This window comes from Lepidochelys olivacea (assembly GCF_965140295.1).
Source record: "Lepidochelys olivacea isolate rLepOli2 genome assembly, chromosome: 21".
In the NCBI taxonomy this organism is placed as follows: domain Eukaryota; kingdom Metazoa; phylum Chordata; order Testudines; family Cheloniidae; genus Lepidochelys; species Lepidochelys olivacea.
Window position 1 is genome coordinate 487,734 of NC_140431.1, and position 12,463 is coordinate 500,196.

The window sequence follows — 12,463 nt, forward strand, 5'->3', positions numbered from 1 at the left end:
TGCTCCGGTGCCAAGACAGGGATATGGGTTCCGTCTATGGCCCCACCACAGTTAGGGAATCCCACTGCAGCAAAGCCATCCACTATGACCTGCACATTTCCCAGGGTCACTACCCTTGATATCAGCAGATCTTTGATTGCGTGGGCTACTTGCATCACAGCAGCCCCCACAGTAGATTTGCCCACTCCAAATTGATTCCCGACTGACTGGTAGCTGTCTGGCGTTACAAGCTTCCACAGGGCTATCGCCACTCGCTTCTCAACTGTGAGGGCTGCTCTCATCTTGGTATTCATGCGCTTTAGGGCAGGGGAAAGCAAGTCATAAAGTTCCATGAAAGTGCCTTTACGCATGCGAAAGTTTTGCAGCCACTGGGAATCGTCCCAGACCTGCAACACTATGCGGTCCCACCAGTCTGTGCTTGTTTCCCGAGCCCAGAATCGGCATTCCACAGCATGAACCTGCCCCATTAGCACCATGATGCATACATTGGCAGGGCCCATGCTTTCAGAGAAATCTGTGTCCATGTCCTGATCACTCACGTGACCGCGCTGACGTCGCCTACTCGCCCGGTATCGCTCTGCCAGGTTCTGGTGCTGCATATACTGCTGGATAATGCGTGTGGTGTTTAATGTGCTCCTAATTGCCAAAGTGAGCTGAGCGGCCTCCATGCTTGCCTTGGTATGGCGTCCACACAGAAAAAAATCGTGGAACGATTGTCTGCCGTTGCTCTGACGGAGGGAGGGGCGACTGACGACACGGCTTACAGGGTTGGCTTCAGGGAGCTAAAATCAACAAAGGGGGTGGCTTTACATCAAGGAGTATTTCAGGCAGGACTTCACAGAGGGTTCCAGTAAGAAATGGTGCACCTAAGTTATTGTTCTTATTGGAACAAGGAGGTTAGTCTGGCCTCTGATTGATACATGGTAGATTTACCTTGCTGCACCTTCTCTGTGAGTGACTGCAGTGTGACCTAGAGGAATGAGTCCCCTAGACGGGGGGGGGGGGCAGCAAATGAGTACAAAACAAATCTGGTCTATTTCTTGTTTTGATACACTCCATCTATCTTTTACATCTTTGGCTGGCAGCAGACGGTGCAGAAGGACTGCATGCCATCCACATCTCAGGGCTGCTCGGCAGAAGATGGTACAATACGACTGCTAGCCATCCTCATCTCTTGCCTGCCCAGCAGAAGATGGTACAATACGACTGCTAAGCAATCCATATCACCTGCCTGCTCACCATAAGATGGTTCAATAGGACTGACTGCAGGACTAAAGAGAATGGCTTGATCAAGTCACTCCAAATTTAGTCCCTGCGCCCATGTCTGCCCAGGCGCTCCTGGTCGACGTGGCCAGGAGCACCTCGGACATAACGATGACGGCTACCAGTCCTATTGCACTGTCTGCTGCCACAAGGCAATGGGTTGCTGCTACTGTGCAGCAATGCAGTACCGCGTCTGCCAGCACCCAGAAGACATACGGTGACGGTTACCTGAGCGGGCTCCATGCTTGCCGTAGTATGGCGTCTGCACAGGTAACTCAGGAAAAAAGGCGCGAAACGATTGTCTGCCCTTGCTTTCACGGAGGGAGGGAGGGAACGGGGGCCTGACGATATGTACCCAGAACCACCCGCGACAATGTTTTAGCCCCATCAGGCATTGGGATCTCAACCCAGAATTCCAATGGGTAGCGGAGACTGTGGGAACTGTGAGATAGCTACCCACAGTGCAACACTCCGGAAGTCGACTCTAGCCTCGGTACTGTGGAAGTGCTCCACCGAGTTAATTCACTTAATGTACTTAGAGTATTTTCTGTGGGGACACACACACTCGAATATATAAAACCGATTTCTAAAAAACCGACTTCTATAAATTCGACCTAATTTCGTAGTGTAGACATACATTAGTTGGGTTTCCATTAGCTCAAAAGCCACTTTGTTCTTTATATGGTTCACTTGCAGTGCCTGCATTGTTGCACAGTTTATCTTTAACTGTAAGACAGGCAAAATTTTGTGGCATCAAGTTAAAAAAATAAAATAAACTAAGCTAAAAATATATTTAAAAAGTTAAAATACTATATATACACACACATGAGAAGAAATGCTTTTTTCACAGTGGACTTGTCTGACCATTTTTGTATTTTTCTCAAATATGAAACCACAGCTATTCATTTAATGAAATACACAAGATACATTTTGAAGTTATTCTAACAATTACAGTAATATGGATGGAATGAACCACTTGATTTGGAGTCTTTTCTTCTTTGTGATATTATAATCTACAGTATTGAAGACTAAAAAATGCCTGGTTGCCCTGCAAAAATCTGTAACACAGATATTTTAAAATCTTAGTTTTTTCACTCTCATTGTATTTCAGTCTGGTACTTTCTAGAACAAAAAAATCCTGTGCAATTAGTTTTAAAAATAACATTTTTCATTTTAAAAATTCCTGTACTAAAATGCACATTACTTGAAAGGCAATTTTACAAACTAAGGCCTACATTTTCAAACCTGGATTCCTAAACTGACGCACTAAATCCTAGCTTTTATTTAGGTGCCTTGCTTTAGAGACCCAAATATGAATGTTTTCACTTAAGGACTCAATGCTGAAAGCCTATAAATCACCAGTATTCATAGTTCACACACAACCAGTTCCACTGACTTTTTCATGGCACTGGTCAAACTCCCCCAACTAGACATTCACCAGGTGCTGCGTTTCGATCACCACACTGCATCCATGTGCTCTTATGCTTCCTGAATCTGAACAAAGCCCATGCATTCCCTGTCTCTTACTCTGGATCTCTAGGCACACTTTCAGGCTACAAATACTCTGCAAACAACCCATCTGCAAGCTTAGACTCCATGGTCCAACTTCCTAGGCCCTGAAAACTGGCACTGGCTTCCCTAGGCTCCCCAGTATCTGACTCTCACACCTTCTCAGAGCTCCAACCTTGTGGGCACTCTGGTTTAATTTCTCTTCAGGGACTCATGATAGTTGAAGCAAACATACACAGGCTTTGCAACAGGTATTGCTAAAGTAATTACTTTTTATATTAGCGCAAAAGAAATTCAGATCGTGCAAAATAAAACATCTATATGCTATTCCCTGTCTCAATTTCCTCACCTGTTTCAGTTTCCTCCTCAGTGTTTTCTGGGATTTGGTTAGAGTCCTCTAGGGTGTCCGGGACACCCCCCCCCCCCCCGCTGCCCATAGTTTCTCCTCCAAATCATGGAGTCTCTCTCTCTTTCCTCATGCCGGTTTCCTTTGACCTTGACTGGTCCCCCAAAGTCAAAAAAGTCCTCTCTCCTTCCAAAACCATGTGTCTTTGTTCCTCTCTCTGCACCATGCCTTCTTCATCTGTCTGACCCTCCCCTCCCAGATTTTGTGTTTTTAAAAACTAGCACTAACATCTTGGTACTTTGTTTTGCTCTTTGGGGATTTTCCACTTTTCAAACCCACTTGCAGAGAAGTTAGAGAAAACCGTTTCTCCAAGGCTTCAGCCACCACATTGTCCAAAAAATGGTCCCATTTGAATGGGATCCATTCACATTAATGACTTAATTTGTTTGATCTGTAACTTCTCCCAGCCCTTGACTGACTGACTTCAAATTGAGTGTTGGAGTTACACATACAATCCATGATTTCACATAGAAGTAATAAATTGTATATAGTCAGCTTCCCCATATGGCCATGGGTGTCCACAGGACTATAACATGTGAATGGAGTTCAGGATCAGCTCTAAATAATTTTACAAAGCACATTAAACATTGGGTAAATATCAAATTACTCAAATGAATCCAAAGAAACAGTACATTTTAGTAATTCTTACCTTTTCAATAAGTTTTTCTTCGGTTACGTTTTTTGCCTCGATTTCTTTTTGGTAGCTGTCAACTGTTTCTTTATGTTGCCTACTTACATTTTCGAGCTCTAGTTGTAATTTATTCATCTTTTAAAGGATAAAATCATTTCAATTAACCATTCAGGATTAAATTTTAATATATGTTGATTCATTTAAGCGGTTATTACCTAACCTATACTGGGGATCAAGATGAGTGAGGTAATATCTTTTATTGGACCAACTTCTGTACTGGGACAGTTTACCTTCAAGTCAATTTTTTTTTTAAAACAAGGATCTGAGCTATGGCCTTTCACATTTTTTCCTAATTAGTGGGAAAATAGCAACAATAATTTCAATTAAATCACCCCCTCCAATGGAAAAACATATGAAAAAGGAAAAGTGAAACGTAATGAGTTTCAACCAATACTGTCTCCAAGACATCATCACCTAAAGAGGGGGAAGTTTCTGATTACTTGAGAGGAGAGGGCCCCCCCCCCAAGTGTACATGATGTCCTAAAATTCACAAGAAAATAAGACCATGCTTGCTATTCCCTGGAAATTCATCCACTGGCATTATGACTTCCTCCCAGAGCTGTGCAGCCACAGAATAGTCTTCCATTCCTGTACTCTTCCTGTTCTTGGGGGGGAAGATTTGCTATGGAAAGCAGGGCTCTGCAAGGAGTCTCCATTGACTCCCATGCCACCTTTGCAATCCCCATCCTGAGCAGTACTGTGTACTCTTCAGCCACAGTCAATGATCTAGTCCTGTGGTTTTTTATAATTTCCATTTAGAATACCATTGATTGAAGAACAGGGAATTTTCCTGGCCCATTAGTCTTAGTAGGTTTTTATTATTATTAATAGTAATCTCTATGAAAGGAACTGTGTTTGTTCAAACGTTCTTTTAAACTGCTGATTTTGCTGGCAAAATGCCTGGAAGAGGCCAACAATTTGCATGTTTGACTGAGAACTGACTTCAGTGAAACCAGGACAGGAATTAAAAGGGTGCACCCTAGTAAAATTAGTTTATTCAAAATTAAGTACTTAGAATATTTAAACAACAGCTCATATTATGGCAGAAACAACTTATCACAAAAATTACATATAACCAGTTAATATGCATTTGAATAATTAGGCTAGAGAAATTTCTTGTGCTACTTTCAGTAGATGCTAGAGAAAAGAAGTTCAGAAGGAGAAAAACCATTTATATTATTTTGTTCATTTTAGTAAAGCACAAGGATATTAGTAATTTAAATAATGTTATATTGCTGTCAAAGTACGTAACTGTATTTTTAAAATTGTTGTTGTAGCCATGTTGGTCCCAGATATTAGAGAGGTAAGGTGGGTGAGTTAACATCTTTTATTGGACCAACTTCTGCTGGTGAAAGAGACAAGCTTTGAGCTACACAGAGCTCCTCCACAGGTCTGGCTGACCTGACCAGCTACAATGCGCACATAAAATGCTCATTTATGAACAAATCATTTGTGGTTTAACCCTGCTCGAGTCAAGTCAATGGGACAACTTCCTTGATCTGAATTATACAGAAGCAAGCCCCGAATAACTTTATATTTTCCAGGAAAACTGAACCTGACAGAATTAAAAGTAAAGAGAGATTCTGAACTCCCAAACTCCTATTTGGATTTGAATTTTGTTGCTGACCTGTATCTCTGCAATGAGCCAAACTAAAATCTAAATAAAAATGTGCTTATCTATCTGTAAAGGTCCTTATGTGGTCACAGACATTGTAGTATTGGAATGCTACATCTGAATATCGCAACGTGGGCCAACTTCTAATTAAAAGTATTAACTAATCCAAAAAAGATAATACATGCTTGGGTGCTTGGCAGCACTGAAAGTCTGACTACCCTTGAAATCTTGTCCTAGAAACAGTGGATACAATTTCACAAATTTCTTATTAAAGGTTTGATTCAGTGAGGTACAGAGCATCTCCTGTAAGATTCTGAGAAACTTCAATCCTTACTGATTTCACTGGGGAGCCGACAGTCTCCAATATATCATAGCTTGATACAACAAGATGCTGAACATTTTGGCCCCAATCCAGCAAAACAATTAAACTTGCTTAATTTTTAAGCACAGAAGTAATCTCATTGACTTCAATGGGACTGAAGGACAGACTCATGCTCTTCAACTACTTGTCTTTCACTTTTACAAGAAATATTTAGTATACACCTACCTTCTCTTCATAAATACTGGATTGCTTGCTTTCTGCTGCAATATTTTTTTTCAACACTTTATTCTGTTAAAACCAAAATGAAGACTAAAGGTATGCATTTAAACATTTACATTATTTTATTAACACACTGGAGTATTGCTTTGCTGCTTCGGTAGCTAAAATTAGTATAAAACACAGGGCAAATTGAGGCGGGGTATCTTCAGCTGTCCATTTACAGCAGTTTTCTGCATACTGTGTACTGCCTCACCAGCACACAACAGTCAGAACTGGGACTAAAGATTGATCCCGGTACCCTCTCCTTTAAACTTTTTTTTTTTCCCCCACAATCCATGTCCCATATCAGGGCCCCTAAGATTTGTGCATTGAAAAATCCTTCCTGTGGAAGGAAAGCTCAAGTACCAAAAACCAGTTGGAGAACACTTAAATCTCTCTGGTCACTCGATTACAGACCTAAAAGTGGCAATACTTCAACAAAAAAAACTTCAAAAACAGACTCCAACGAGAGACTGCTGAATTGGAATGAATTTGCAAACTGAATACAATTAACTTAGGCTTGAATAGAGACTGGGAGTGGATGGTCATTACACAAAGTAAAACTATTTCCCCATGTTTATCCCCCACCCCCCATTGTTCCTCAGACGTTCTTGTAAACTGCTGGAAATGGCCCACCTTGATTATCACTACAAAAAGCTTCCTCCCCCACCCCCGCCCCGCTCTCCAGCTGGTAATAGCTCACCTTAAGTGATCACTCTCTTTACAGTGTGTATGGTAACACCCATTGTTTCATGTTCTCGGTGTATATAAATCTCCCCACTGTATTTTCCACTGAATGCATCCGATGAAGTGAGCTGTAGCTCACGAAAGCTTATGCTCAAATAAATTTGTTAGTCTCCAAGGTGCCACAAGTACTCCTTTTCTTTTCACGTACCTCAATAAAACTCTTTTTTTTACTCTTTGTGGACACTGTGGAAAACTCTCCACATGGTTCAAGGTTCATGTGAGCAACATGGGTGGAAGAAAGGAGCAAAAAGCAGGATGCAGAACATCTCTGCCTCCTGCTTGTTGAACTTCCATGAAAAAATTAATACAGGCCCAGGCTGCACTGCAAAGGAATCTCCAGAGGGCCAGACCTGATGCAGTGATACAGAGGCTCCATGCAGACGGCCCAAGTTTCTGGATGGCTTTTCTACAAGGAGACAACTCTGCCCCCTTGTAGGGTGAGATAGGGGAAAACTCTGTGAAAAAACCTTCAATGAGATTTTCTCACAAAAAATCCACTCCCATGGCTTTTAACAAGAGAGGACAATCTGAGCTCAGATTTTTATTTTTCTGCTTTTCCTGATGGATAATTAACATAACTCAAGTGTTTATTTAGAAGTATACTGATAACACTGTGTATCAAATACAAAATAATCAGAATTCATTATAAATATATTCTTTCTACAATTACTTTTCACAAAAGTAGACCAAGTTTTACAATTAAAAAGAACCATTTTAAAGACCAAACTTTCTTTAGATTTGACCTGAATTAAGACTATCATAGAAAAGGGAACCAGTTATGTAATCTCATAGACATTTGCAAAGACTCCACATCTATTTAAAATCCTACCAGAGACTGAACAACAGTATTGCTCTACACAAATGCAGTTGGATTTCTTGTGTTTCATGTTCCTGTAACTTTAAAAAATTCTACATACCTCTTGCTGCAGTTCTTCGTTGTATTTGGTTTTATTTTCAATCTGTTTCTTTAAATTGTTAAACTAAAAACAGAGAGATTTCAAACAATGAATCATTGCAAAATTATTATTTTTAGAATTTGTTAATTTATTTGATTGATATTTTAAGAACAATTGCAATTGTCTTTGCATAGGTCCCAATTCAGTAAGGCACTTAAGCATACTCAACTTCAATAATGTGATTAACCTCACTGATGCTCATTGGAACTATTCTTGGCCCCAACTCAGTAAAAACACTTAAGCACATGCTCAAGTATCTATTTAGTACAACTTTTAAGCATGTGTTTAACTATAATCACATGCATAAAACCCACCGATTTCAGTGGGACGTAAATTACAAGCTTACGTGTTTTGCTGAATCAGGATTTAGAGCACTAAAGCTGTAATGGTTTTGATAGTCTACTGCTAGCTAGTAAAACTGTAGTAGGACAGCCCAACAAAACAGGGTGACCAAATGTCCTAATTTTATAGGGAAAGTCCCGATTTTTGAGTTTTTTTCTTATATAGGCTCCTATTACCCCCCACCCCATCCCGATTTTTCACATTTGTTGTCTGGTCGTCCTACATCAAAAGCTGTAATTAGAGCAGAGCAAAAATTTGTAATATGGAACCATAATCACCTCTTTTCTGTTCACAAATTGTATATAAAATACTGCAGCTAATGCTTATAACGGAAAAGAATTTTTGAAGTTCTCTCTAATTCATAGTATAATAGTACACTCTCATACCTTATTTTCTAGCATCTTCAGTTGCTTTTCCTTTCTTGAAATTTCACTTTCAATGTTTCTAGTCTGAAATACATTATTTTAAAATCTGGCTAAACTATTATTAGAAATTTTACCACAAATTGCCCCAAAATATGCAGCTAGTTTTCTTCTGCTATTTATTTATACTTACAGAACAAGCAAGCAAATATCCCTTGTTCTGGGTGTCTTTATCTAATTTAATTTCACAGTAAAACTTCATAAGACACTGTTTAGCATGCTCCAAGATATATTTCTATGCACCAGAAAACATAAGAAAATAAAAATCCTCCACACCAGACATACTAGTATTAAAATCTCATCTAACCCACAGACACCCATGGGTCACATTGGTCATTATAATCATTCAGAAACATACATATGGAAAACATGGGAGGTGTTATGCATGATGAAAATTACAAGATCTAGATCTTGTAGTTAAAGGCAGGTCATTCAAAGGTATAGGGCGTTGAGACAAACTTCTACAGACAGGAAGTGGGAGACATTTTTCCCTGATGGATCACTGTGTATTGCAGATCTTACAATATAAGTCTCTTGATATACTTAGTAAAATGCTAACAAAGAGCTTGTGGAGACTTCAGAATGAAATGAACAGTAAGACAAACAGCTAGGGGACACCCCTGTTTTGAGGTGAAGATCAAAGGGATAGTCCGGTACAGCTAGTGATGCAGAGAAATTCCGGCATTCTTCAATCTGTGAAGACAAGGCACCAGCAGGCTTGATCTTCTGAAAGGTCCCGGTTGAAAATGCTAGGGAAAGACTTTGGGTAAGTTATCCTATAGGAGACAGAGGAATGTCCTGTGAGTTAAGAAAGAGAGAACCTGAAGCACGGGCCTAGTGCAAGGCCTGAGGTCTCAACCAACGTCAGCAAAAGTTATGCTATGAGCAACAGTTAGGCCCTGTCAAAAGCATATGCTTGCCTGCAAGTCAGTGTCCAGTACACGATCTCGGCACCAATATTGCTACCATTGCTAAAACACAATGAATATGTAAACACATTCCAGCAGGCCAGTACAAGAACACTCCAACCAAGCACATGATAAAATGGTTTGACAAAAGTAATGAATAGTGATGTTCTGTCTGAACCATCAGGAAAAAGTACAAGGGTGATAACAAACATGTCATGAAACACGTAAGGTGATAGATAAGTTGTCTACCCCAGGCTGTTTGTCTCAGTCTATAAACGTTGGGATACCTCGTTTTTACCCTTCGTCTGGCCTAAGGGGTACTGGAAAATCCATTGTCACAGGCATACGTGTTAGTGTACCTGTAACCATTGAGCCAGGGCATTAGCACTGTGCTTTGTTGGCAATAAACCTGGCTGGGTGCCTTCACTACTAAACTAAGTCTTGTGTTTATTGGTCAGTTCGATCAGAGCCTGCTGTATTGGCTATCTGGACAAAGCTAGTGCAACATGCAGGAACACACGCATGCAGCCAAACATCTGACAAAGTGTAAGCTCTAGAATGCATTTTATGATTTTGTTTTATCTGCAAACATAGGTTTCCAATATTCTGATTTTGTATCATTTAAATCTCTGTTTGATAATAAACTTATTCTTGTTTTCACTATAAATATATCTAAGTGCTGTATATTAAGTGGTCTGGTGATCCTGAATTAAAACTGTAATTTGGTGTGTATTATTCCTTTTTGAGTAGCAAAGCTGAGTTCTGTGAACATGGAACAGGGGCTGGGCAGTCCAGAGGGACATTCCGAGGACTTGGGGATTGGTGTGTTCCTATCACTAACCTGCACAGGGTGTGCAAGGCCCGAGGAGTCCTGGAAGGTAGTGTTTGCATTGTCAGAGGCCAGTGCAGTCAGTGAGCTGATCCACAGCAGGTACTTTCTCACTCTAAGGGGTAGGTAGGTGCCTCACAACCCTGGGTACCCATAGAAAGCATCACAACCAGCCTGTTCCTACACAATTATTATTTCCTACTCGCCATCATCTGTTTCCTAAGGATACCTTTTTTTGGCTCAGACATTTACTGCTATAGCTTTTTCATAATAAGATATAGCACTGTATATATCCCATACATTTTCTTCACTTTCATCCAGTTTAGTTTTAGCTTCTTCATCTTTCTTTTTCATCTTCTCCTTCAGAGACTCCAAGTCATTTCTAAATGCCAAATTAATAAGTATTAGTAAATAATTAATTTTAAAATGAAGATTTCTTTCACTTCTGCTAAAAAATTTTTAAAAAATCACAGCTTAGCTCGAAGCTAGAAAGGCAGCTTCCTTTATAGCTAATATTAAGGGTGCTTTATGCCAGTCTTTGAAGATGTCCCTAAAAGGTACAGGGCAGTGGCGCAGACTTTCACTTCTGAGCTGTATGTATTTTTCACAGACCTAGAAAGTCCTATGCATACAATAAGTTTATCTATCTACATTATTTTAATGCATCTATCTCCATAATATCTGAATCCATATTATGGAAGGCAGATTAACAATGAGACTTGTCAAAATATACAACACTTCAGATGGTAAAATTTAATAAGAATCCTCTTCTCCATAATAATCTCATTTTTTCCACATTTAACTAATAACTTTGTATATGCTATTTTCTTTAAATTTCCTCTATAATTAAAGGGTTTTTCTGAGAAAACTGAAAACCCAAACTTCTAACATCTTAGATGAAAATGAATGATGCAGTATAGCTCTTGGTATAAACTGTGCAACAATTACAAAAAAAGAACATAACTAACAAATATAAAGTGGGAGTAAATTATTGTCATAGTAATTTTATGGCTCTGTATACTGCCAGAATAGTGCAGAACAGTCTTAATGTAAATGAGAATGTGACACAGAGGCAAAGGGGCCCCTGTTCTTTGCAAACAATTCTCACCTCAAACCTGACAAGCTCACTACACTAAACACACATCTTGCAGAATATTTATCAAAAAGTAACACATAAGGTATCTACAGAAAGCTCATGACTTCTCAAGACTCATAAGCATTGCAAGATGAATGTGTGGGTAATATTTAAGGAACTATATAGAAAGTCTGCTTTTTGGACTTGAAGCAGAAGTTCATCACCAGAGGATAAGTCTCCACAATGGCTCATTTGAGGAGGTCGGAATTGTGAACATGTCTTGGTTAGCCAGTGACGTAATGCAAGGCTCAATAGTCTAGTCTTGCTTCATCCCAAGACTTTCAATGGAAAACCATCAGACACAATCACAAACAATCAAAACCACTTGGAGGTAAAAAAAGGAACGGTACAAAAGACAGAAATCACCCTGAATGAATGAATGAAGACAAAAGACTGTTTCAGTATAACACAGAAGGGGAAAGGCACTTGGTATTCTTTCACTGAGGAGACATCTTGAGGAGGGTGCTTGATCTCACAAAAAAATTGGAGCGGTGTTCCTTTGAAGCCAGCCAGCTCTGCAATGCACTGAACTTTGGCAGGGAAAACCTACTTTATTAGATTGGAAAAGTAAATATTAACAAGTGTAGACCTAGGTTAGTGTTTTATGATTTAGTTGTGACCATCTGTTTCCAATACTCTTATTTCTAGTAGAATTGCTATCCTTTCTTAAATAGACCTTATTTAATTTTATTACAAAGCTGTATCTTCTGGAGGAGGAGGGTTTAAGGTAAAACTGGTAAACTGGAGTATGCTCTGCCTTTGGGGACAGAGGATCTGGAATTTCTGTGAGTAACCAGAGTCAGGGACTGGATATCACAGCGAAATGCTCCAGAGGAATTCATACACAACCAAAAGGACCTGGCAGAGCCTGCAGGAAGGGTGCTTGCATGGCTGACAGGCCACCCAGTCATCACAGGCAAGACTCTCCTTTGTTACCTCCTCCTCATCAGGAAGGAGGGTAACAAGGTGACTCTCAGTCCTGGGTGCCCCAAAAATCACCAGAGAGAGAGTAAGACCCATTACATTAACATACAGCCTGAAAACAAATATATTAATCTGA

The 12,463-nt window shown here is 39.9% G+C and overlaps 1 protein-coding gene across 1 annotated transcript in view; it reads right to left on the minus strand.

Moving 5' to 3' along the window:
* SYCP1 (synaptonemal complex protein 1) overlaps positions 1-12,463 on the minus strand; it is a gene marked incomplete at its 5' end in the record, with an annotated part of 74,375 nt that overhangs the window by 23,174 nt on the left and 38,738 nt on the right. Inside the window, 5 exons of the mRNA XM_084611183.1 lie at positions 3,828-3,944; positions 6,032-6,094; positions 7,729-7,791; positions 8,496-8,558; positions 10,569-10,650. Coding sequence (XP_084467309.1) covers positions 3,828-3,944; positions 6,032-6,094; positions 7,729-7,791; positions 8,496-8,558; positions 10,569-10,650 — 388 coding nt within the window. The remainder of the gene's footprint in view (positions 1-3,827; positions 3,945-6,031; positions 6,095-7,728; positions 7,792-8,495; positions 8,559-10,568; positions 10,651-12,463) is intronic.